This window comes from Loxodonta africana, chromosome 19 (genome assembly GCF_030014295.1).
Source record: "Loxodonta africana isolate mLoxAfr1 chromosome 19, mLoxAfr1.hap2, whole genome shotgun sequence".
NCBI lineage: Eukaryota > Metazoa > Chordata > Mammalia > Proboscidea > Elephantidae > Loxodonta > Loxodonta africana.
The window spans coordinates 48,558,789-48,585,821 of NC_087360.1; the positions used below are offsets into that span (position 1 = coordinate 48,558,789).

The 27,033-nt window shown below is 39.7% G+C and overlaps 1 protein-coding gene across 10 annotated transcripts in view; it reads right to left on the reverse strand.

The window, feature by feature from the left end:
- DOCK5 (dedicator of cytokinesis 5) overlaps positions 1 to 27,033 on the reverse strand; it is a 233,671-nt gene that overhangs the window by 59,878 nt on the left and 146,760 nt on the right. For all 10 annotated transcript variants that reach the window (XM_064272667.1, XM_010592365.3, XM_023550999.2 and 7 more), the window contains 10 exons: positions 26,519 to 26,619; positions 24,348 to 24,482; positions 18,432 to 18,543; positions 17,670 to 17,740; positions 16,730 to 16,836; positions 14,729 to 14,865; positions 11,210 to 11,305; positions 5,634 to 5,732; positions 2,317 to 2,411; positions 892 to 970 (listed from right to left, as the gene is read on the reverse strand). In XM_064272667.1, the coding sequence (XP_064128737.1) occupies positions 892 to 970; positions 2,317 to 2,411; positions 5,634 to 5,732; positions 11,210 to 11,305; positions 14,729 to 14,865; positions 16,730 to 16,836; positions 17,670 to 17,740; positions 18,432 to 18,543; positions 24,348 to 24,482; positions 26,519 to 26,619 (1,032 nt within the window). The remainder of the gene's footprint in view (positions 1 to 891; positions 971 to 2,316; positions 2,412 to 5,633; positions 5,733 to 11,209; positions 11,306 to 14,728; positions 14,866 to 16,729; positions 16,837 to 17,669; positions 17,741 to 18,431; positions 18,544 to 24,347; positions 24,483 to 26,518; positions 26,620 to 27,033) is intronic.

A 27,033-nucleotide genomic window follows, 5' to 3' on the forward strand; every position in this document is an offset into this window, starting at 1 on the left:
GGTGAAAATAAATGGACAATAAGTAAGGGTCACACTAAAACACTGCCAAATGGTAAAAAGCCACTAGCCAGGAATTAATGAAAAACAAAATAAAACCCACAAGACTTATTTTTCTTTCTCATGTTTCAATTATTCAGTCCTGTAAGTCTATTATTAAGTTTTAATAAGAGATACTATATCTTACTATACTTGTCTTTGCTCCTGGGAGAAAGAAAAACTGCTGCCAGGAATGTACACTGGAACGATCTTTCTTTACAGTGGGTAGTAGTTTGACAATATATACCAAAAGCCCTAAAATTTTGCCAAACATTTGAACTAGTAAATACTTTTAGGACTTTATCCTAATGAAATAATTGCAGGTAATTTTAAATATTTAAAACAAAGAAGGCCATCACAGTGCCATTTAACATAACAGAAAATGGAAGCCATCTAAATGTTCCTAAGAAGAGTTTGGTTAAACGAATCATGGACAAACTATACAATGGACTGTATTCAACCATTAAAAATACTGTGAAAATATTTAATATCACTGAAAGGTCCACTGAAAAGTAAACAGTAAAGTAGGTTAATAAGTTACCAAAGAACTGAACAGTCTGATTCCCTTTTGGCAAGTGTGCATACACACTCACACACACAGCTTCTTCTATTTAAGACTCTAAACTTTAAAACTTAACACAGATAGAAACAAAGACACATGACATACAAACACAGGCACTTAACATAGCAAAAGCACATCATCAATAAAATGTACTGTGGAGCATCTAGAAATGCAGGGATGTGTGCTTCAGGAAGGAGAAAAAGCAAGAAGCTTTTCATTTGAAAATTATGAAATCCTAGGTGTTTTCCAAATGGCAACAGCTCTCTTGCTGTGCAGGAGAATCACATGCTTACCTGAAGTTCAAAGCTTGCCTGATCCATGAAGAATCTTGTGAGAACTTCAGCAAACTGATTTATTGCACGAAGAAAAACCCTGGAGGAGGAAAACACTGGATAAAGAAGGCAACTCTGTGCTCTTTGAAACATTCTCTCTTCTAGGTTAAAAACAAAACAAAATTTGGATTTCGAAGCCTAAGTCCTTTAAATTTGTAAAGATCTTAGAGAACGACAACAGTGTATAGTCTACAGAGACATTAGAGAACAACAGTATATAGTCTACAGAGACACTGGAGAACGACAGTGTACAGTCTACAGAGACATTAGACAACAACAGTGTACAGCCTACAGAGACATTAGAGAACAACAACAGTGTACAGTCTACACATGAGGAGGCTGAAGTTGAGCTTCTAGAACTGTCTAAGAGTCACTCAAGGCTGAATCACAACTGAGCTAGATAGAGGTAGAGCTAAGACTACATACACATCAGGCCTTCTGAAACTCAGACTACAGTTCTTGGCACTATGTTATGATGCTTCCCTTTTAAAAACTAGGGCTTCTGATGCAATTTTTCTCTTATCTATATATAGCTGGGAGGAGTTTTTCTAACCAGGTAGGACCAGGTAGAGTTAAAAATAATAATTATAATAATGATTTACTTTATTTAGCTTTTAAAAAAAAATTCTAAAACCCTTTTATTATCATATATTTTCAGTTCATTTCACTTCCATTCAACAAGTATTTGTTGTGGGCCAGTAACTGCAAGGGGAGCTACCTGTAAGTTTAACCATGACTCAACACAGAAAATTTCTCATAGAAAATTCTATGAGAAGGTTTCAAAGATTTATGGGGGATCAATGGAAGAAAAGGTGACATCCAAGTTAGAAAGGCTTCCTCCAGAAATGGCACTTGAGAAGGGCCTTCAAGGATGGTTAGAATGCTGCCAGCCAGAGATTATGGAGAGGGCACTGTAAGTGGAAGAAGTAACATGAGAGACAGCAGAGAATACGCTCAGGAACTCGGAAGAGTCCAGTTTGGTTAGAGTACGGGCTGCAGGGAAACAGAGGAAGGTGAGGCTAAAAAAGCTGGTGGGGCCAGGCTGCAGCGGCCTTGAATGCCAGGTGAAGGAGGCCATGTGGAGCCAATGAAAGATTCAGTGTACAGCTGATGTCGAAGGCGATCAAGAGGAAAGCAATGAGGAGAAAAGACTTAAGAGAATGCGTAGAGAGTCCAAGCTGACACAACTGAGTAGCCCGGGGAAATCAAGATCATCATGATCACAAACTAGGATCATTGCAATGGGAAGATGCTTACTTTACAGGTGATAGACTTGAGGCAAAGAGGTATCACTTCAAACAGGTCACACAGCTAGTTGCCTGATCCAAGTAGTGTATTCAAATACATCAGCCTGATGCCATCAGGGTTGGCCACTGGCTATCTTACCTGCTCTGAGTCATATTCATGACCATCCAATCTATGGCATAGACATTCTTTCCAATTAGATCCTTAAACATGATAAAGGTTTCCATGAGGAAGTCCTACAGAGAACAAAGGAGGAATGGTTGGAGAAGAAATGGGCTACATTTATAAACCTTTCCTCCAGCAGCTGGATAAGAAGAACCACTACATCAGGACCAGGGCTTCGAACTGGTCCCTTCCAGTTCAAATCCCTGCTGAGAATTTGCATTTCTAATAAGTTCTAAGAATTTCCAAGGAGCACTTGGAGGATCTGAACTGCCAACCTCTTGGTTAGCGGCTGTAGCACTTAATCACTACGCCACCAGGGTCTCCCCATCAGGACAAGACTTTCTTAATCTCACAAAAATAGCTATTTTATGATAAAGATTTTAGGGATACCAAAACATTCTTACAATCGTCGTCTGATTTGACTTTCACTATATCACATGATTCTATGACAAAGACAAGGACAAAAAAAATCCCCTGCATTTTATCAATGGTAAAACTGAGGCTGAGAAAAATTAATAACCAGCCTATCCTCATTGCTAGGGTGAGAAGTCGGGTGCTTTGACCCCAAGTTTAGAGCCCTTTTCTGCCCTTTGCTGCCAGATGTCTGAATGTATCTACTACTCTTAAAAATAATTTACCAACAAACTGAAAAAATGCATACTTTTAATAATGAGTTCAACTCTCCTTTACCATTGTTAGAAAATAATAATGTGCTACAAGTAAGAGTCACAATTCTTCCTGCTCTAGAACTTTATCACCCACAGCTCTAAGGAACCTAAACAGTCCCTAAAAAGAGATTTTAACGATGCATTGTGATGACTGTAATAACTAGTAACATTAACACACAGAACCCTGTGTAGGAAAATCAGCTATTCTAGCCAAAATAGGGTTGTGGGCAAAAAGTAATTCATAAATAGAATAATTAGATTAAATACCAAAGCTAAAAAAATTCTGAAAACTTTTAAATTTATAGTTAGCTAAATTTAGACAGTTTCCCCTGGGATTCTTGAAATAAAAATCCAGTCTAATTTCTCTGGCACTAAACTAAGCAGTTCAAACCTTAGGAATTGTATGGTGGGCAGTAAGAACATGGCCCTTGGGGTACAGGAGGCTTGGGCTCTATTTCTAATGGCATTCCTCTGAGACACTGGAAATGAGGGTTAGCTTCCTGCACTTTAAATGCTGAACAACCTAGGAATGGAATGATTCTGGCCAGGAAGTCTGTACCACATTTGAATCTCCCTTCTGGTTCAATGGAGTCAAACTTACCTAGCTTCAATTCTGAAATCACAGACTTCTTTCAAGAGTTCAAAAAAATTTTTAATACATTGTAAGTAATTCTATCAATTTTGTTCTGTGCTTCCATTCTACTTTTTTAAATTAAAATCAACACCAATAATTCATGGTTTGTGAATCAAGGATTAAATTTAGATTCCACTTATCTGCTTCTGACACTAACTCTATAGTCAACTCTTGGTAATCTAAGTTAACTGCAAACAGTGATAGCAAAACAAAGGCAATTCACAGATAATCTCAGACCTCACTTTATGCACCACTTCCAAGGTTCATCTCCATCCAGGTCTTTGGAGTGATGTACTCAGCAGGCAGCATGACAGAGTGGACAGGATGGTCTAGTGGAGTCAAATGATGTGCCCTGCAGCTCTGTCACTGATGACTATAACCTTAGGCAAGTCGCTTAATTTCTTCAGTCCTCAGCTTCCTCATGGGGATAAGAACCCTTCTCGTTACATAATATATGTGGAAGATTCCACCACAGTTCTAGCACACAGGAGGTTTATGTAATCTTTCTTACTTACTTAAAAATGAAGCCAAACTATCAAGAGTTTGAATTTAGTACTTCTCTTGTTCTACCTGCTTTCTAAATGAAATTTTAGACAAAATCACAAATATTTTTATCTTAATTTTATTTTATACTAAACTAACAAAAGTAAAATTGTTATTATAAGTAGCTAGTTTTCACAGGCATTAGCTATGTGTCAAGCACAAAGCTAGGCATTTTCCAAACACCGATTCAATCAATGCTCACATTAACCCTCCAGGTAGGTATCTTGTATTTAAGGAAAGCCAGGTTTAGTGAGGTTAAATAACTTGCCCGATATTTCATACAAGGAAGTGGAATAGTTAGAATTCAAACCCAAGATGTGGGTGCTTCTAAAGCCTGTGCTCTTATACGCTACACCATCTGCCTGTAGAGGAGAAAGCACTGCTAACTTTGGCCTCCATGTCTGCTCATCTTCTCCTCTCATCCTAACTTGCTCACATCCTGTCTCTGCAAGCACGCTGACAAGTGCTGGCTACTGCTATGGGTTCCTGTACCGTGCAGCCTGCCAGAGCAAGTCAAGATCCCAATATGTAGATGTGAAGTTAGAGGTCCTCCTTAGATTTCCAGCTTTTAAGCCACATGGTCCAACACATTATAAGGGTTCAGCATTGGACCAGGTAATAATAATAAAGAACACCTCCTTTCCAATTTCTAGTGTGTCCATCACGTGGGCCTCATGGAAAGGAGGGATGACTGGCAGGAGCTGGCTATCCTTGGGTGTACTTACCAAATACTCTCAGTAGAATATAGTCAGAAAGTAGAAAACTTAAAGCATAAAGATGATCAGAATATCCACAGATGATAGGAAGTTATTCAGGGCAAAGACTAGTGCTTCATAGTGCTCGTTTGCTATGTCTATTCCCTTCTCTGCTAGATCCAATGCCACCTCCATGATGTTTTACCAGACACAACTACATCCCTGAAGGTAAGGCTCTTAGCCTTTTACGTTGCCTTTCACTATATATTTAATACCAACCAAGAAAATAATTTTCTATCTAAAACAAAAGACAAAGAAATATTTTCAACTGAAGATAACTTACATTGTAAGGGGAAGAAGTTATATCTTGTTTTCTTTTCCAGGGAATACTGAAAATAATGGTATTAACCACATCTTGGAAGACTTTGAAATCCTCCGCTTCCTAAAATTCTTGCATGGCACGAGTAACTATTGTCCCTTAAATGAGACATTATCCTCTGCTCAAAGAAAAAAAAAAAAAAGATCTCCCAAATGTTTCTAAAAAAAGGACTCTAAGTCCAAAAGGCTTACAGGGTTGCCTGATGACCTTTTACTGAATACTGTATTCTTCTTCAAATTCTTTTTTTAGTCACTGTGGACGGACAGCCACATAGCAGGGGAGGTTGGTGGGAAGAGCTCCTTGGACTCATTTTGTTGGGGATGTGCTTTTGCTGACTATAAGAAGGTTGTAACGACCCAGTGAAGAAAACTTACAATGATGTCTTGTCTGGTTTTGAAAGTGCTGATGTAGTGGCCGTAGTGGCTGTCATCCATTTGCTGCAGGATGGCAATCATGCAAGCAACGAAACTCCTCTGAAAGGAAAAAGAAAACGGAAGTCCAAGACTCCTGAGGCCACCGAGCGACAAAACAATATTTGGGTGCTATGTGCTTTGCTTATTCCCACCCAATTAGCTATGCAGGGACCTTTCCAAACTAGAAACATCCTGTACTCCAAAGCTCCAAAACAGATGCACTCTGCTATTTTTGCTTAAAACTACCACCTTCCATTTTTGTTCAGGAATCTGGAAGGTTTTACTCATCCCATTAATTGTTATAATTTGTGGAATCCCGTAATCAAGAGACCTTCGTTAATTCTAAGATCTCAACTAGATTATCAGTAAAGTTACAACAACTTGAGGGTTCTGAGTCTCTTGTTGAGGCAGTTATAGTATATTAGCCCATGGGAAAAGTCCAAAATATTTTGATCTGTTAAACAAATTTGAATTTGGGAGAGTGTTAGGAGGCAAAAAAGAAGTAGTAAAACTAAGTGTGAAGGAGTGGAGAAGAGAATTGGAAATGATTGTTGTTAGGTGCTAAAACACATGAATGTCACTTCTCTAACTCTACATGGGGTCATCATGAGTCAGAACTGACTTGACAGCAAGTCGTTTGGTTTTTTTGTTGTTGTTAGAATCCTTTAGCCACTTAGTCCCAGTATGTTATGTATGTGGGATTGTGGACATGGCTTGAGGAAAGGGACTGAATAACTAGATGAATAATATATTTTTTTATTTGTGAGGTTAGGAATTACTCTTATATTCAATGTACTTTTACTTATTCAATGTACTTATATCCAATGCACTTTACTCCAAAAAGATTTGAATCACAGACATAATTACCTGCCAGAGGGCAGATATCTAGAAGTACCATACTTCTGTATTCATATAGCTAGGAAAACAAGATGAATTTAAACGAATTTGGCACAAAGGAGATGAATATACAGCCATTCTTGGGATGGAGGGAATGACTTCCTGAACATAAAAACAATCAAAACTGCCCATTAACACCTCTCTCTGAATGTATGTCTGTCTTTCTGTATCAGTCAGTCTCGTTTTAAAAAGTATATTTTCCTAATTATAAAGCAAGGCAAATTTATCCCACTAAAGCTTTTCACATATATTGTCAAATTATCATATAGTTTACATTTCCGCCAGTGTCTAAGACTATTTCTTTCTCCAGGCCCTTGCCTATTCTGGGTATTGTTTTAATTAATCTTACTTTTGATTAATTAGCATTTCATTTGTTTTGAATTAAAAATTGTATGTTTACTGGCCGTTCAAAATTCCCATTTTGCTGTTTGCTCATATTCTTTACTCATTTTTCAATTACAACTATATCTTTTTCTTAGTGATTTGTAATAGCTCTTTATATATTAAGGCTATTTGCCACTTGCCACATATATTGCAAATAATTTTTACAGTTTGGTGCTTGCCATTTAATTTGTATTTGTATGTATATATACACATACACATGTATGTATATAGTTAACATTTAGAAGTTTAAATGTTTTAACCCAGCAAAATATATTGTTTTTATCTTTTATATTTTCACTCAATTTTTTTAATTTCATGAACTCCTTTTCTCTATCCTAAGAACAGGTACACATTCCTTTATACTTCTTCTAGCTTCTTTATGATTTTGTTTTTTTTTTTTTTTAAACATTGATGTCTTTATTATATCTGAAATTTATTTTGTGGGTACAGTGCGAAATAAAAGTCAAGCAAGTTTTTCCAAGTTGTCAAATTAATTTTCCAAACAACATTTATCAAGGATCTTCACTTTTCCTACTAAAAGAGAATGTCTATATATACAAAAGTCTCCTCTTGAATTCTCTCAGGTCTGTTTTTTTGTTATAGGTACTCCATTACACGGATCCAACACTATTTTAATTATTGTAGCATTATAATGTTTTCAAATCTGGCAGGTAAGTCCTCCATTATCACTTCCATTTGGTTATTCATTTATTTGTCTCTCATATTTACTTTTATTCTCAAGTGTTCGTGACTACATTAAATGGAATTTTTCTTTTATAATCTCTAGTTACCGTTGTTATATAGAAAAGCCACTATTATTTAGTTTGAAACCAGCCAATTTAATAAACTATTAGTTTAATTAAAATTTCAGTTAACTCTCCAGTTTCCTATCTATGCCAGTCATTTCACCTAAAAATAGTGATAATTATAATTATTTTTCCTCTTTTTCAGTTTTTATACTTAGCATCTGTTTCTTGTCTTATTTACATTGGCTAGAAATTATAGAAGAATGTTAAGCAACAGTGTTGAGACTGAATATTTTGTTTTGGTTCTTCTGTTGATTACCATCATGTATTATGTTGCCTGTTGACTGTATGTTAAAAAAGGCTCCTCCTATTCTTAATTTGGAGTAAATGTTAAGTTTATCATATACCATTTTGGCATCTACGAAGAGAACCAAAGCTTTTTCCCCTTTTATTGAATTGATGTATTTTATTAGTGGACTCTAATACGTAACTGTTCTCAAATACCAGGAATAAACTGTATTATGCCATGTGTATGTTGTATTTGCATATTTCTCCTTGCTAATGTGCCTGTGTCTTTGTATATCTTTCCCTCGCTTTTCTTCCTTATGTTTATCTTTCTCACTTTATCAGTTCTCACTTTGCTTCTCTTGGTTCCTGTCACTAAATTCAGATATTTAAATATTATCTGATAGCCAATATGTATTTCCTAAACAACACAGTTATCAATCCTCCTTCTTCTATACATTCTTTAAATACACAGTAGAAATGGTCTGGCAATAGCAATTATGGCCCATTCAGTTTTTTTTTTAATTTCACAATACTTCTAAAATACTCCAAAAGCATATTAATTTCAGCAAAGCCCACTGGCTCTTCAAACTCCTTTTTCTCTTCCTGATCTGCTAAGTTGCACTCAGTCTGTTAGTAGTCATTGAAGCAAATTATGGAAGAACTAATGAAGTGATGCTAACTAATTTTTAAAACACTCTCAGCTTCTACTTTTAGGCATTTAAGTGATGCTACTATTTTTCCCTCCTAGCTCACTCTTAGTCTCTAATAGTCAGTAGCTGAAAAGATAGATTAGTTAAGCTATGTATTTTATTTTTGCATAAGTAATTAATAGCAATATTATAAGGAACCAGAAATAAAGAGTTATTAATAGACTTCTAGTTTTCCTCACCCTTTCTGGTGGTAAACAAGTTACTATTTTTGCCAACCACCCTAATGTTCTGAAGGTAAGAGCTTTGATTTTTATTTGGGGGGTGGGGTTCCTATTTTTCCATGTACTTTATAAATGGGTCCTCATTCCCTCAGATGTTTCACTGACAGATTGATCAGGGATTACCACCCTACTAGTTGCCACTAAGTCAATTCCAACTCACGGTGTCTCCACGTGCATCAAGAACTGTGGTCCACGGAGTTTTCAACGGCTGCCTTTTCAAAAGTAGGTCGCCAGGCCTTTCTTCTGAGAAGCCTCTTAGCTAGACCTGAATCTCCAATCGTTCAGTTCGCAGCCAAGCAGTTTATCCATTTGCACTACTCAGGGACATCCAGATTCAGGATTAGCCTAGCTAAACTCTACTCCTTTAATACAACATCTGAATCTTTCCGTAATATTCTTTGCATTTGCTTGTGTCTTAATAAGACAGCAAGACAGTTTCACTTAAAGCCATTTTTGTTTATTCTTATTTGGATCAGCTCTTTCACCCATACGTGACTCCTCTCCTAAGACACATCTCAGGACTCTGCCCTGGCTGTTGCCACTGCCTGGGAAGCTCTTTCCCGAGAGCCTCCTGACACGGCTCACTCCCTCGTCTTTTCAAGTTTTGCACAGACTTTACCTTCTCAGGGAAGCCCTTCTGGATTGACAGCTTATTTAAATTTAAGGCTCCCCAACCTGGATTTCCTTGATCCTGCTCGATATTTTCTCCATAACACTTACCTTCTTTTAACACTATGCAGTTTATTATGTTACTGTTTGTGGTCCGATTCTCCTAAACCTGCTAGAACGTCAACTTCTTAAAGACAGAGGTTTTTGTCTGTTTTGTCCACTGACCTATCTCTAGTGCCTAGAAGAGTGCCTGGCTCACAGTAGTTTGTTAATACCTACTTGTTGAATACATGTATGGTTTTTACTTACCAAACAATTTGGGATAGTTATTTACCAATCTCCTCTAATTTAAGGAATGTTCTTAAATAATCATTTTAGTTTTTAATACAGCAAATAAAAGCTGGTTTATTTTAATGATGATATCACCTGGCCTCTCAACTGTTACCTCTGGTCTCAATTGTATTTTTTATCAGCATCTGTTTAGACAGATCAGATGAAAAATAAGAGGTTTTGCAACACTGGCATTTCTAAAAGCATAACGAATCACAAATTCCTTAAAAGGTTTTTTTTTTCCTGGAACCAAAGAGGAGGACCCACTGGGTGGTACTGCAGGGCACCAGTCTACAAGCACGCTGAAACCTAAGCGGAAAATGATGTGAGGAGGAAAACTGAGTTTATCAGGAGTCCACTCATGGAGACTGTAGCATATAGTTGGAAACAACTTTGGTAACTTGCTTGGAGTTGGAGGATAGTTGATAAAAGGCAGTACTCTGCAGCCAGGCTGCTCAAGTCCAAACCTCAATTCTACCACCTAGTAGTTGTATAGTCTTAAGCAAGTTTCTAATCCTCTTTTTGTTTTGTCATTTGAAAAATAGTATTAGGAATAGGACTGCTTCATAGGATTATTTTAAGGTTTAAATGTAAAGTGATTAAAACAGTTCTGGCACACACACACACAAAAAAACAGCTACTTACTACAACTATTATTACCGTCATAGCTAGTTGTTGTAGTAATACTATCATTATATTATTCTGAGGATAGTAAGCCCAGAACAGAGCATATACACTGGCAAGTAGAACCGAACTGCTTGACGCAATATAGGAAATGCAGAATGTGGCCACCAAAATGCCTCATTCTCTACTCACAAAAGCTCAGATTTTCTTTAAATAAGACACTGAACCAGTATTTTAAAAACATTGGGTTGAATAGGTACCAAGTTACCGGCCTACCCAAGGGGTCTGCATGTTTCAGTTTGTCTCTACTTGAATATATTACAACAGGCTTTTATTTAACCTTCAGTATTTTTTTTTTTTTTTATGTGTACACTCCCCAGAATGGATCTATATGCCTTTTATTTATGGGAACCTTGAACACCCTTCTCCCATCACTACTCCTACCAGCCTGCTGGATCATTTTCCCGCAACAGAAAATCAGTACCAGAATAAACATCTGTTCGTGGTTATAACCATGTGTCACCCGGCCAGGGAGGTCTTGGATCTGTCTCTGTCAAGTTCTAGACCCCGTTCTTTTCCTGAGGTAGGTATGCCTCACAGTGTACGGGCACAGATTATAAGTGGTGATGTGAGAAGCCTCAGTGAATTCAGTCTCGAGGCTCTGGCCCAAAGCAGGTGGGACCATGAGAAGCAGTGGCGACGCTGTGAGACACTGAGGAGGTACTCACGATGTGGGGAGACTGTCGGCTCATCCCAATCACAGTGCGGTTGATCCTTCTCAGCAGCCGCTCCATGATCAGCTGCACGTGCATCGTGGTGGGGCCCTGAGGGGAAACAGGGATTGACACAGCTTCTTCCGACTTGGCTTCACTTTTCTTAAGGGAGCTTTGGATAGACACGTTTTCTTTTCAGATTTAGTTCTGGCTCTTTCCTACAAAGCAATCTCTTGTCCACAAAGGTAAAAAGGTTTCATGGGACAATATGTAATATTACAAAGGAATCAGTTGGAATAATCAGTTATAACGATTAGAAGGTGAATGTGGTGTGCAGAGGAAAGGTGCCTACCAAATAACCCAGACTGCTCAGGTCAGTGAGAGCTCACCAGGCCCACCAATTCCACAGACAGTTTTGGGGAACCTTCAGCATGAGGTACTCAGTCCTGACGCTGAGCCGATCAGTGGTGCACAGAACAGTTAGGCACACATGGCATGAAAAGGCAAAAATACAGAGTTCTTGCCACCATCCGTGCAGGAGAAAGAGAACGAGGAATCTGAGGCAAGGAGATTTAATATTCTAACCATCATGTCTGACTGTGAGCAACTGTTTGATTTCGCTGAGCTTTAGTTTTCCTAGCTGCACGAGGAAGACGATAATGGTTCCTTTGTGGGAATTAGCTGGGCTGACTACACAGCAGTACCTAATAGACGTTTATTTCTTTTTCCTTTTTTTAAAATTATGGTAGAAATATATATACCAAAATATTTCCCAATTCATGTATAATTTACATGTATAATTCAGTGACACTGATTACATTTATCATGTTGTGCAAACATCACCACTGTCCCTTACCAAATTATTTCACCACCATTAACAGAAACTCAGTGCCCCCTAAGCAATGACTCCCCCATTCCCTCTCACTCCTGGTAAACACTAGTAAGTTTCGATATCTATTTATTTGTCTATTTCATATAAAAATCTCACTGCTGTCTACTTGATTCCAACTCGTAGCACTCCTACAGGACAGGGCAAAACTGCCTCATGGGGTTTCCAAGGCTGTAAATCTTTACGGAAGCAGACTGCCACATCTTTCTCTTGCAGAGCAGGTGGTGGGTTTGATTAGACCTTTCAGTTGGCAGCCAAGCACTTAACCACTGTACCACCAGGGCACGGAGAATAAACTCTCAGTTATTAGAATTTTGAGTTAACTGAGGAGCTATGAGAGAATAAGGGAAGACGGTATTGAGTCTGAACATTTAAAAATGCTTTATGGTGGGGAAAAAAATACCACCACTATCAGCACCAAAAAGTATTGAACTTACTACTTTAAAACAGTTCCAAAATCAGTAATTTTGAATGCCTCTGCTCATTACAAGGAACATTACTGGCAAAACAAAAAACAAGCCAATTAAATTTCCTTGCACAGCATTTAAAGACAGGCCATTTCTGAAGAGTACTTCTCTGTTCTAAGAATGTAGGCAGAGATACTGTATATTAAAAATAGGATCAATCTGTTTAATTAATAGCCTTACAGCAGTGGAAGGGACCTCAAAGGTCATCTAGGGCAATACCTACATATTACTGAGGCACCAAGAGATTAAATGACTTCCCTAAAGACATAGAGGTACAAAGAGGTAGTACTGGAACTGGAAACCAAATAGTCTGGTTTCCTTTGTTTCAGATAAACTTTGGATCATATACATATGCCTTCTAGAACTCTGGAGTCCCACCTATGCCAAAGTGCCTGGTACATGGTTGCCAATTTTACAGGGCTTGGAGCTTCATTTCACTATTTTCAATAATTACTGAGTCATAAGAGGTTTTGCTTTTTTTTTTTTTTAATTGCCTTTTATGACATGATTGGTTACATTTATTTATTTGCTGCAAAGTCCTTGGTTAAGAACCAAATCTGCAATTACAACATTCCTTAGGAAAATTTATTCCATTTTATAACGTGGTTTTTAGGAATGCATTTAAGCAAAAAAGAATAATGATCTATAATTATAAATATCAAATGAACAGTGCAAATAGTAAGCAGGCTACCGGGGTTCAGACAAGGGGCGGGATAAGGAGGGGATAACTACAGAAAGCAATGGTCTTCTTGCATGTTTGTGGATGAGTGTGGATTAGCAGAAATACAGAAGGGCCACTGTGAGTGATGATGGAGAGAGAGGCTCTGGTCAAACTGTAATGGACAAAGGAAGGTGAGCTAAAAAGTTACCTACTAGAAAAGGTACAAAGTATTCCTCATAACCATAATCAAAACCCATGAAAAAATTTGAAAACAGATAACAGTGACGGTTTCTCAGCATGATCAGTGCAATTAACATCCCTGAGCTGCACATGTGAAAATGCTGAAATGGCAAATGCTTTGTTATACATGTACTTAAAAACCAGTTGCCATGGAGCTGGCTCTGACTCATGGTGACCCCATGTGCGTCAGAGTAGAACTGTGCTCCGTAGGGTTTTTCAAAGGCTGCTTTTTCAGAAGCAGACTGTCAGGCCTTTCTTCCAAGGCACCTCTGGATGGACTCAAACTTCCAACCTTATGATTAGCAGCCAAGCACGTTAACTGTTTATACCATCCAGGGGCTCCATACTTATCATACACACAAAATGGAATCTGAAGATATTTCCATGCTCATCTTGGTCAGGAAAAGGGAAAAGGCAAAACCAAGAGTGATTCCCTGCTCTGTGTGACCACTGTGTCATACAGCCATTGTAGGGGTGGTAACTGTGGTTTGTGGCAAGATGCCTTTATTTCTGAGCCCTCAATTGCTCAACTGAAAACATTCTGCAAAGTCTCACTGTCTCCCAAATGGGGACTAATGGACTGTGCTATCTCTAAACCAAAAACCAAACCCGTTGCCATCGAGTGAGTCGATTCCGACTCATAGCTACCCTACAGGACAGTGTAGAAGCGCCCCACAGAGTTTCCAAGGAGCACCTGGTGGATTCAAACTGCCGACCTTTTGTTTACCAGCTGAGCTCTTAAGCAGTGCACAACCAGTGATATCTCTAGAAAATGATAAATCCAGGCAGGTTCAGCCCTATTGTCTTCTTGGGAGGCTAGGTCACAGAGAAGAGGCAAGAGAAGAAAAGACATAATTTCCACCAGACTCTGGAAGGACGGCTCAGTGTCAGGGCAAATACAGAAATGAGGACCCTCAGAAGCTCAGGCATATCTATAATATTGTTGTCTGGCACCAGAGGTAGAAGAAGTTAGAGGTTTCTGCAAAATAAGAGGAAGAGTCCAAACAGGGTTCTAGTTCTTAGGAGTATTCGCAGGGCTCTCAACGACAGACAAACTGGGCAAGCCAGGAAAATCAGCCCATAGCAGGCCCAAGCATTAGGACCTAGACTTGCAGAGAGGGCCCTGGGAAAAAGAAGCTTCTCTATTCACCTCTGAAATGGGCACAGCCTGCACCAATACCCAGGTTCTAAAATGCCTAAGCCAAGCCCGAGCCATTCCTGTCCTCTGCAAAGGGACACATTGTGTTATGTCCTGCACCAGTAGTGATCCAACTCACCACATCCTTCCTGTCCAGGACTTCCAGGATGTTGCTCAGAAGCTGCGAGCTTGCCTCATGGTCAGGCTTACTGGAGTTGTCGTCTAGCTGGCCGCTGAGCTGGTCTATCAGCAGTGGCAGCAGCACATCTCTGCACTCTGAAAAGGAAAACGCACGCAGCTCACAGCCTGCTACGTGGTGCAGCATCGCCTGAGCTGCCTGTTCCTCTCTGCCTGCTCTCACAGCCCGAGCTCCAGAATAGGCCCCGCGGGGTGGAATTCCTCCAGACCACAGAGGAGTGCACGCTTTTAGGCATGGAACTTAATTAAAAAAATAAGAAAATTACCCCAATCACAAGTAAATGTGAGGATTTAGCTAAATGCTTAAAGTATTTAACAATTCCTTTAGTTTTTTTAAATGCCAACTGGATACTTGAAAGCTAAGTCATATGAAACTAATAAAACCAAGCAAGTTATAAACTTTTTCAAAAACTTTTTTCACCTAATAGAGAAAATCTACTATAAAATTTGTATAAATATCAAGCTTCACTAGTATATTTCACTGCGATTTACAGAAATTCCATTCATGTCTTTGCAGGCATGTGGACTACATAAAGTGTTATCTTTCAACTATGTCTTCCTTCTGGGATCTCCACCAATCTATAATATTATTATGAGTCCTAGATATTCTGGACACTAACAGAATGATTAATGGTGGCAATACTTCCCCTAATTAGAATTATCTACTGCATGGTTTCTACTGCACTCAGCTACCCTACCTTTATTATCCCATTTCTTTTCCGCATTCTGAAAGGCAGAGATTATCATAATAATAAAAAAAAAATGCTTAGTAATATTGTCTTTTCTACTTAAGAGTATTCACTAGCTCTCTGAAGGCATGAGCCCTACCTCCACTGTATCCTAGGAATGTATGGAATTTCTAAGCACAAATTCAGAGTCAGAAAATATCAGAGCCAAAAGAGACTACTGATATGATTTAGTTCAAGTCTTCCTTCCATAAAAACAAAATTTGAGACTTAGAGAAGGCCACTCACTTTGACCAAGGTCAGCAGTGTTCTCCCATCAAAAACCCTCCCAACTTCCCCAATTTCCAAGGAGTCCTGCTGGTCTTTCCTAACCCCTGTTAATATATAAAACATGAGTTCATCTGGGACTACCTGACTTGATTACAAAAACATGTTTGCAAAAGACCCAGCTCCAAAAGAAGTCCCCACATCTAAAAACAGTTTCCACAGCTGCTCCACTCTAGCAAGTCTTGGGCTTATGGGGAAACCACATATTTGACCTCCTCCTCATCAACTTTGAGTCAGGAAACAGCAATTTAGACTTGGTGACTACGTGCTTGACTATAGTTACAAAATGACAAGTATTTTATCGGTGTAAGAGTTTTCTCCACTCCATGCCCCGCTTCCCTCCCAGCAGTATGCCGGTAAGCTGGCTCTCCTCTCTCCTGAAAAAAGCTCTGATTTATAGTGTTGCCTATTTCTATGGCATAAATATTTCCACCGTGGTCAATTTCCTGCTACTTAATGTGACATCACCGAACACACGGCTGAGAAGAAATATATATAATCAGCTCTTGGGAGTCAGTACAAGCGGGTTCCCGCACACCATTACCCCAACCCTCTTGGATTTTGAGGTTATATTGAAAATATAGCTTGAAGAAGATGAATTTATTTAAAAGGACCAGCTTTCTGCTTTTCTGTTAACTTTCTGGGGTTCCTTTTTGAAGAGAAAATTCTCCAATAAAACACTTGCTGATTATTCTAATTAAATATTAAAGGACACATAATTCGGCTCTCTTAGGAACTAGTGGGAATACTGAATTGACTTCAATTTCCCCTTAAAACCAGTTTCCCAGGAGATCCTCAAGTACCAACAAAAAACTGGCAAAGACATCATAAAAAAAAAAAAAAACCACAGACATTTAAAAAAAAGTAAGTGGCTGGAGAAGAAGCAAGGCTGGAATTTCAGAAAGCACTTGTTTCTGGTGAAGTCTTACCTGACTGCCGAAAGAGATTACTCTCTACTATCTTGGTCATGCAGTTAAGTTTCTGCCGAACTAACTGGTTGTCAGGAATGCTTTGAATGAACTTGCAGAAGAGCACGCTAGGAAAGAAACCACAGTGATCAGTGTTTTCAATCTCAAGTTGAAGGCATCATTAATTACACTTCTCCCCCTCTACCTTGAGATTTGGGGGTGGGGAGGTTTACCCTGAAAACTCTCTTAAATGTTCTGAGAGTTTGTCTAGGAAGTGACAGGGAGACTGTATTCCTTGCTCACTAAAAGGCTCAGCCTTAGAGCTGATTCTGTGTAAACTGTCACAGCATATCCAAAGCCACCATCGTCTTGCAGACAGACTTACCTTAACATTAGGAATCCCCGGGGGGTGCAAATGGTTAAGAGCTTGACTACTAACTGCAAGGCTGATGGTCCAAACCCACTGAGAGGCATCTTAGAAGATAGGCTTAGGGATGTTTCCAAAAGGTCACAGCCTTGAAAACCCTACGGAGCACAGTTCTACTCTGCACACACTGAGATCACCAACGAGGTGGAATAGAATTGACGGCAAGTGGTATAGTCTGGTATACCTTAACACTCAACTTCTCCAAAACGCCTTTTCTAGCTAACTCCACCCCAACTGGTCACTGTCTGGCTTTGCATTGCTGGGGCACTTAGGTACAGTGCTTGAAGTATGTTAAATACGTACTTTCTTTTTGTAGTTAATTTTGTGCCTGCGTGTCTTATTTTTTGAGATAAAGTACAAGCCTCCTTCAAGGGTAGGGTTTGTGTCTTCTTTTATATCCTCTGCAGAGCTGAGCACAATAAGGTGCTCAGTTAATGTGTTAAAAGAATCGAAACATGTGCAGTAGCCTAGCCCAGCCAGGCAGGGGAGGTGCTTCTCTGTTAAATTCAAGAAAGAAGTATTTTTGCCACTTACCTGAGCTCAACAGGGTCAAACACAAGTTTTACATCGTTAACGATGCTGGGAAGGTACTTCAAAGCTGCACCCTGTGAGAAAAACAAAGCCAGCTGTCAAGCAGGACAAACACAGAATTTACTGCCTCATCCCAGAGGAAAAGGCTGCAGTTGGATCTCAGAGCACTGGGCACAGATGCTCTTGCAACAAAAATGAAAGCTGACATTGCTACACACATCCCTTAAAATATTTTTCCTGAAAAGGCAGGAGGAAGCACAGCTTCTTGTCTTCGCTGCAAATAGGCAATGCGCATTTGGAGTTCAATTTTTCTGTAGTTAAATTCTTCAAGTCCCCCTCACAAAGGTGCCATAAAGAGCAAAGAATGAATAATAAAGTTCAAATTGGAGTCTTTAGGAAATATACATTTTAAATTTAAAAAAGAAAACTGATGATGTTGAAGATGGTGGCAAAACTTCTAGAAATAGCTAAGGAGGTGGCTAAGAACAACAAAAACTGTTGCCTGTAACAGCATCAGGACCAGCTTGTGGAATTCAAAGAGGTCACAAGAGACACTCAAGGGGTGCCTAAAAAATACATGTTGTCTTTGGTAAGCTGACATTCGAAAATACAAATGTTCATAAAAGTTAAAATATGGATTTCTCCTTTACTTCCTATAAGTCATCTGAAAATTAACAAGCTATCCCTTCAAAGCTAGCTCAATGTTGTCCCAGAACATCCTCACCCACAGCATTCAAGACTTAGCCTCGATTCTGCCAAGCTGACCTTGATCTTAACAGCTTCCTCCAGAGGCCTGTCCATTAGCATATTGAAAGAGAGAAATAACTTTCGGATTGAGTTATTAAATTCATCTCCATCTTCGCTTTGGCCATAAAACCTTAACAGAAAAAAGAAAATTCAGTCAGATTTTCCATCTTTACAAGAAATTTTAAAATATATTCTTTGCCTAAACAATGATAGAGGCCCAATGCCCCAGTGATCACCATTTCAAATTGTACAAACAGAAGTAACAGGATGCTATAATATGGTTTCCCCCAGGTGGTGCAAATGGTTAACATACTCCACTGATAACTGAAAAGTTGGTAGTTTGAGTCCACCCAGAGGCACCTTGAAAGAAAGGCCTGGTGATCTACTTCCAAAAAATTAGCCACCGAAAACCCTTTAGAGCACAGTTCTGCTCTGACATACACGAGGTTACCATGAATTGGAATCAACTCCACAGCAACTGGCTTTTTTCTTTTTAATATAATTTATTTCATTTTTTGTTGCTGTTGTTGAGAATATACACAGCAGAACATGCTCTAAATTTAAGTTTCTACTTGTACAATTCAGGGACACTGACTATATTCCTCAAGTTGTACGACCATTCTCACCCTCCTTTTCTGTGTTATTCCTCCCTATTAATGTAAACTCATTGCTGCCTAAGTTTCAAATCCAATCTTTTGAGTTGCTGTTGTCAATTTGATCCCCCATACAGATAGTTCTTAAAAGAACACAATGCTCATGCCACACATTCTTTATTAGTTAAGCTAAGCTGCTGTTTGGTTTTAAGACTTCAGGGGCTATTTTTGGTTTAAGGTTTGAAGATTATCTCAGGGCAACAGTTTCAGGGGTTTATTGCAACTGGCTTTGTGTGTGTATGTGTATGTGTGCGTGTTGAAGATTCCTTTTTGTTTTTGATGTCTTTTTTTTTTAATTGAACTTTAGATGAAGGTTTACAGAACTAGTTTCTCATCAAACAATTAGTACCCACTTTGTTGTATGACATTGGTTAACAACCATACGACATGTTAACACTCTCCCTTCTCAACCCTGGGTTCCCTATTACCAGCTTTCCTGTTCCCTCCTGCCTTCCAGTCCCTGCCCCAAGGCTGCTGCACCCCTTTAGTCTTGTTTTGTTCCATGGGCCTTAGGCTGAAGGGTGAACCTCAGGAGTGGCCTCATGACTGAGCTGAAAGGGTGTCCGGGGGCCATACTCTCAGGGTTTTTCCAGTATCTGTCAGGCCAGCAAGTCTGGTCTTTCTTTTTGAGTTAGAATTTTGTCCTACATTTGGAACTGGCTTTTTTAAAAAAGATGGTTTCAAGGAGAATAAGAACCAGCCAAGTAGGCTGAGAAGATTTTACCACCTGGACAAGGGCAGAGTCGTAATCTGTAAGTAAAGTCGTAACACAAGCCCTCCAATAACTGGTCGGCTATGATGGATCACTGCGTTGAGGATTCCCCTGAATCCTGTCTGAAAGGCCACAGACTTTGGTGATGCCCTCTCTCCTAATGGTCTGTGGGCATTTCCAGCAGGGAGGGGAGAACAGCTGGAAGCTGCCATGCCTGAAGCAGCAGATGAGGCCTGCATACCCACTTTTCCTCAGCTCACTAGCAGAAGGTCCAATGAGCAAAGGACTCCCCCCAGCTAACTTCCCTGCCAACACTATACTTCCCTCATTCTGTCTTCTGGCTTCACTCCTCCTCTCCTCCCTCACTTCTCCTTTTCTGCATCACCAAGCCCTAAACATTTGTGTTGAGGTTTCAGACAATGGGTAGAGAAGCTCCTTAAGCCAGAGAAGTCCTGAACCCAACCCAGCCTATAAATCCAGTTTGTGTTCATTTCGCCCACTGAACTCCCCATGGTATTGCTTACCGATCTCCAGAGTGCAGAGCTGCTCTACAGCAGGGGCCTCCAGGATACAAGATACCACAGTCTTCATTGATTGGTTATTTGTATTGATTACAGTATTCTGTAAGTCTACATAAGATCTGTCCATCAACTGAAAAGGTGGCTCTTTCTCGTAAGCAGAAATCAAGGGGTCTTTGGCCAATTTCTCAGAGACACTAAAAGTCCCAAATTGTACCATATGCATTTACATTCGATGGCAATTTCACCACCAACTAACTGGTCAAGAGTAGGGATGGTTTGAATCCTTAGTTTTATAGACACACTCAAACATATACCTATATGCATATACATATTTAAATTAGTCTCTATTTACTGATATTTTATGTGGTACCCCACGGAGAAAGATTAGTCAGTCAGAGGGTTACCGGTAATTCTCAATTCATCCTTTTTTTAGAACTAGAAAAGAACTTTATTTGCAATTTAATCCACAAAGCATCTCAAAGTTAATATGTCTAAAATACTACTCACTTGATTTTCCTGTTCCTCTCTTAGTATTCCAAGTTTCAACAAATAGTGCCACTATCCACTCAAAACCTAGACATTATCTACGGTAACGTTCATGCATTCCCCCATTGAACCATCAGTAAGTTCTATTATTTCTTCCTTCTGAATCAGCCCACTGTCTCCATCTGCATCCTGGATAGAGCCACCATATCTCATACTTCAGCAAAAACAAGCCTGTTACATGGCCACCCACCTATCATTCTTAAACCAACCAACTGCCATCAAGTCAACTTTAACTCATGGTGACCCCATGTATGCAGAGTAGAACTGTGCTCCATGGGGTTTTCAAGGCTGTGACCTGTCGGAAGCAAAATGCCAGGTCTTTTTTCCAAGGCATCTCTGAGCAGGTTCAAACTGTCAACCTTTCAGTTAGTCAAGCACTTAACTGTTTCTGCCACCCGGGGAATCTGCTTCCAGGCTTAGCCGTCTACAATTCATTTTCAGCACAAGAGATATTGTCATTTAAAATGTAAGCCGTATTTTATTACTTTTCTCCTAGAAGCCCTCCAGTGGCACCCGGTCACACTTGGAATAAAATGCAACCTCCTTACTGTGGCCTGTAGGCCCTAATTCAGTTGCCATCTGCCCACCACTCTTCATTCCCCCTTTGTCCCTTATGTTCTAGCCCTATTGGCTTCTCTTTATTCCTCAAACCGGCCATACTCAGTGCTCCTGTAGGGCCCTTGCATCAGCAGTTCCTGCTCCCTACACAACTCTTCCCTCAGACTATGAGGCTCCCTCCTTGTCTTTTAGTCTCAACTCAAATACCAACTCCCAGAAAGGTCTTCTCTGACCACCTCATCTCAAGCGGCCTTTCCATCATTCTACCAATCAATGCCTGTCCTCATGGCCCTCAACTACCTGAAATGATCTTATGGTTTTATTTCTTTACTATGTGTCTTATCCACCCCCATGTAAACCACGAGCACCATCACAGCTGGAACTCTGTCTTGTCCTCTGCTAGATCCCCAGCACCCAGAATAATATTTGGCACACATTTGGCAGGTATGTGCTTAAAAAAGCAGGACTAACATGAGATTGAAGGATTAAGATCAAGCTTTTATTGTCCTATTTGTGGGCAACTTATACTTTTCCCTTGGTATCTCCCTACTTATGGGACAGTGGTGATTCAGTGGCAGAATTCCCATCTTTCATGTGAGAGGCTCAGATTTGATTCCAGGCCAATGCACCTGATGCAGCCACCACCCATCTGTCAGTGGAGGCTTACATGTTGCTATGATGCTGAACAGTGGAGCTTCCAGACTAAGGTGGACTAGGAAGAGAGGCCTGGTAATCTACTTCCAAAAAATCAGCCAGTCGAAACCCTATGGTTTACAATGGTCCAGTCCACAACTGATCATAAGGATGGTGCAGGCGCAGGTAGCATTTCAGTCTATTTTGCATGGAGTTGCCATGAGTAGGAGCAGCTGACAACAACATCTCCCCAACTGAGGTAAACTCCAGTCAGGTAATGAGCTTGGAAGGATAATTTAAGCTCTGATGACTGCAATAGAAAGGAGGGGGACCAGGTGGCATTTCAACTGCTGCCCCCAGACAAGATTCCTATCATACATGCTCTTCTTTAAGGGAGGAAAAATAACCATAAGTAACATATAGCACAGATTAAAGATTAATAGCTTTACTGAGGCACTCAGTTCAACAGAGCAACTTGCTTAGTTAATTTTGTGGGCTCACCAGTCACCCTGATCTTTTACTTTCCATAGTCATCACCGTATCTGATGTTTAAAACAATGATTCTGACTTACAGAGGTATTCTGAAGGGCTACGACATCAGTGAATCATCAGTGGAAAAATATTTTTTTAATTTTATAAATTAAGCTTTACTTTCTGTGGTTTTATGATGATTTGATTCCTGGACATCAGGGTTCCCCATACAAACACATTTTAAGTAAGGGGAATGTTCCCTCAAAAGAACACTCCATGCCCCAACTATTTCAACTCATAATTAGAAAATACAACAAGCTAGCTTTTTAAAAGAAGTCTGTCTAAAGAGAAGAAAAGAGTACTGAGGCTCTGCAAAAGGATGTGCTCATAAATACTGCTTGCTTCTACTGGGGAAGTAGGAATAGTCATTTATCCAAATACATTTTTTAAGTTATTAAATTAAAAGAAACTATAAAAAAAATACATGCTTATTGTTAAAACTTTAAAAATGCAGGAAGAATAAAATCTTTCTTACAATCCTCTTTACCTAGACTTTTACTCCCATTAACATTTTCGCATGCAACCTATCCAGGTTTCTATATGTACTTCAAGCCTACTCATTTTTGAGATGGAGTCGTGCTGTGCTCGTGTTACGCCTTGTTTCCACCATTTAAGAATCTATTATGGTCACCTTTCCTCATTAACATACCATACATTTGAAAAGGCTGAAAGTATGTACGTTAACATTCATTTGTTTCATACCTCGTAGATGTTTTTCCATTAGATACATTTCTAGATGGGGCATTACTGGGAAAAATGATTTTTCTTTTCTCTGTTTTTTTTTTTAACCCGTAGTTCCATATTTCTGTCCTGAAGAATTTGTATTCCCATAAGCATTCAAAGACTGGGTCAGTTTTTGTCCATTCTCATCAAAGGACAAAGATTTTTAATCTTTATCAAACGTACAGGTAAAACGGATGTGTGCGTATTACATTCTTTTGATAGTGTGAATATGAGTATTCTCTTTTTATTTGACTATTTGAGTTTTTTTGTTTGCAAATTATGTTTTGTCCTCTGCTGCTTAAGAATATTTATCATTCTTTTACTGATTTATAAGAGCTTTTAATCAGTAAGTCTCTTAATCTTTAATCTGTACTATATGTTGCACAGAAACCCTGGTGGCGTAGTGGTTAAGAGCTACGGCTGCTAACCAACAGGTCAGCAGTTCAAATCTACCAGGCGCTCCTTGGAATCCCTATGGGGCAGTTCTACTCTGTCCTATAGGGTCGCTAGGAGTTGGAATCAACTCAATGGCAACGGGTTTTTAATATGTTGCAAACTTTTTCATTGCTTGCCTTTAATTTTGCCTATAGTTTTTTTTTTTTACTATACAAAAGATTTTAAAACATATACATGCTCTTATCTACAAGCCTTTGCTTTCTACCTTAGAAATAAATTTTAACAGTTTAGAAATCTAGCTGTTTTTGACAGATAGAGAAGGTAGCGAGGTTCCAATGTCATCAGAAAGCCACTTGCTGTATTAAACCTTGTCACTGGAACCTGAGAAGTTTCCTAAAAGCTGCACGTTTTAGCCATCTGCATCCTGAATGCAAGGGTTCCCTGACGTCACTACTGCTTTAGAATTCTGCTGATGCAAAGGGACTTCATGTGAATCTTCCTTAATAGTTCTGGAGTCCACCTCCACCTTCAGCCCTGGCGTTCTGAAATTTGGCAATTCCATGACCCAACTGTCACAGAACTGTAGACAAGCATGTGGATTAAGGGAAACCACGTGAAGAGAGAACTGACAGCATAAACATCTTATTACAGTTACCATTACCTCAAGTAGAGTACTCTAGATTGAATGATGAATCTAAACAAGTACTTTAAGGCTTTCAAAGCAGCAAAAAGCAAGTCTGTTTTGCTAGAGTCTTCTGCATTGGCCACATAAAAGTTCAGTACCTTGGAGAGTTTCCTGAAAAGGACAAGAAAGAAAAAAATACATCAGTGGGGCACAGTGGTACACTGAGCTTTGGGGTAGGCTATACTGGAAGGGAACTTGGCATACTGGGGAGTAAAAGTCATGATTCTAATGACCTCTTCCAGGATCTGCCCCAAACAGGGAAACTAACTCCTTTGCAATTTAGTTTTCTCATCTGCATTCTAGGTTTACAACTTCCTTTTGTGGGACTTAAAAAAAAAAAGGATCAAGAAATGAACGAGCTGAAGGGATTCAAGTCACAAGGATATTTTAAGCCCTGGAATGTTATGCAGACATCCTCACGTGCTGCCTGTGGAGAAGTGGCTGTGTCTGCCTAATCTAGTTATCTTAAAAGAAGTCAGATTCCTCCACTCTGCCCAAACCCAGTGAGTTCCATAAATACCGAGCCAGATGAATCCAAGTATGGGAGAGGAGCTCGATGTGACTCACTGAAACACCCATAGTTCTGAGCATCCCACCAGATAAAACTGCTCTGGGATTTAGACTGTTCTTTGTGTCTTTCCAGAGTCTTTAGATGAGGGATGATGTTGGTCTTGTGTTAACTCAGACTTCTGAATGTACTGATTATTTTGAACTTTCCTTGTGGCCAATTTCTGAGTTTTTCCAGAGTTATCAAAACTCCAAAGGAAACTTAAAGAACTGATCAAGTCTTGCAAACAAACCCAGATTATTACTACATGAAATGTTGCATTTGGTTCAGTGTAATATGGATCCACAGGATAGAATTTCCTCACTCGCAAAGTGAGGATACTGATGAAAAGAGCGCTATCACTGGTGTATCTGCTGTTTCCCAATCCAGTGGGCATTACAGTCATCATGCTACACAGTCCCTCTTTTAAGTAGCTTATATTTTGTTTCTGGACCTTCATCCAAATATAAGTAAGTTCAGAAAGAGAACACAAGCGGCCAGTGATCTGACCTGACAGATCAGATCAGCAGCCACCCTGATAGATCAGCAGACAGCAACCAGACATGATCTGCATAAAACCAAAAAACCAAACCCGTTGCCATCAAGTTGATTCCAACTCATAGCGACCCTGTAAGACAGAGCAGAACTGCCCCATGCAGTTTCCAAAGAGCGCCTGGTGGATATGAACTGCCGACCCTTTTGGTTAGCAGCTGTAGCTACGTTCTTGTTACTACACATCACATTGCTCTGCACAATCACTGGAATGCTGGGGGGAAGGGGGGGAAGGGGGTGGCAGGCCACTACAATGCCGTTGTGAGTTGGCACTTCAGGATGAAGTACAGACTGAACGTAAGTTACTTTCCTCAGCCTGGGGCTCATAAACCAAAGAGAGAAAGAAGGCTGCACTATGGAAAAAGTAGAGGCCACTCTTTGTTATGCACAAGAAATGAAAAATGAATTTTCTTATAAACTACACGTAAGAGATTCTACAAAGCACTTGTGGCACAGAGTTGACAGCATGGCCTGCTGTTCTATCAGACTTAAACCTGTCTCCATCAAGTCAATTCTGACTCATAGCAACCCTACAGGACAGAGCAGAACTGCCCCACAGAGTTTCCAAGGAGCACCTGGTGAATTCAAACTGCTGACCTTTAGTTAGCAGACTTAGGTCTTAAACACTACACCACCAGGGTTCCCTATCAGACTTGGCCTTGTTTAATTCACTGTTTGATCCCCTTGGGACCTCAAGCCAATCCCACTGACACCCAGTTCCTAATATCCTGAGTATGGTCGTCTGTCCTCGATTCTGCACCAGGGCTCCTGACTGGCCTGACTCCTCACCTGCATGCTCTGGACCCCTAAAAAGCCAAGGTCTTATCTTGCTGTAACTTCCCACAAGCAAGGGCCAGAACTTGACACCATTTCCAGGGTTAGAATATTTAGATGGTTCCCTCTTGCCACCAGTAAGCTTAGAACAAAGTTCTGCACACAGGGGCACATTTATTTACTCAGTTTATGTCCCTCTCATTTCTGAACGGCCCAACCCTTAGAGTACAAATCCAGCAAGCCAACAATAAGAGTTCCCTTGAATCATACTTACACATATGCCAAAGTGGCACTGAAGTGCTTGTAAATATAGGTTTCAAGTACAGGATTAAAATGCTGGAACTTGATGTCTCCTATCAGTGAAATAATAAATACCTGCAAAGGCGAAAAACAGAAATAGCACACTGTACAACCCCAGACATTCTGTCAAAGAGCTGCATTCTATCATTGTGGTGCTTTCTTCTCCTTCTTAATCATGTTTATAGCGTCCCCACTTTAGTGTTTCAGAGCCAAAGTCAAGTCTTGGGGTTTATGTTTATTTAGCATGAAAAGAGAGACGGTTGTATATCAGGCACAATGAAGAAACCAGGAAAAGCCAGCATTCCTAGCCTCAGCTTATTGTCTCAAAGAGAAGGTGATCAGAACATAAGTAATGTAAGCCAGGTAAGAAGATGGGAAAGGAGGAAGGAGCTCTTCATAAGAATTCCTAAGGATGCAGCTCTTTAAATATCATATAACATTTTTCTTCCAAAAACGTTAGTGCCCCTAGTATCCAAACTCCACCAGAGT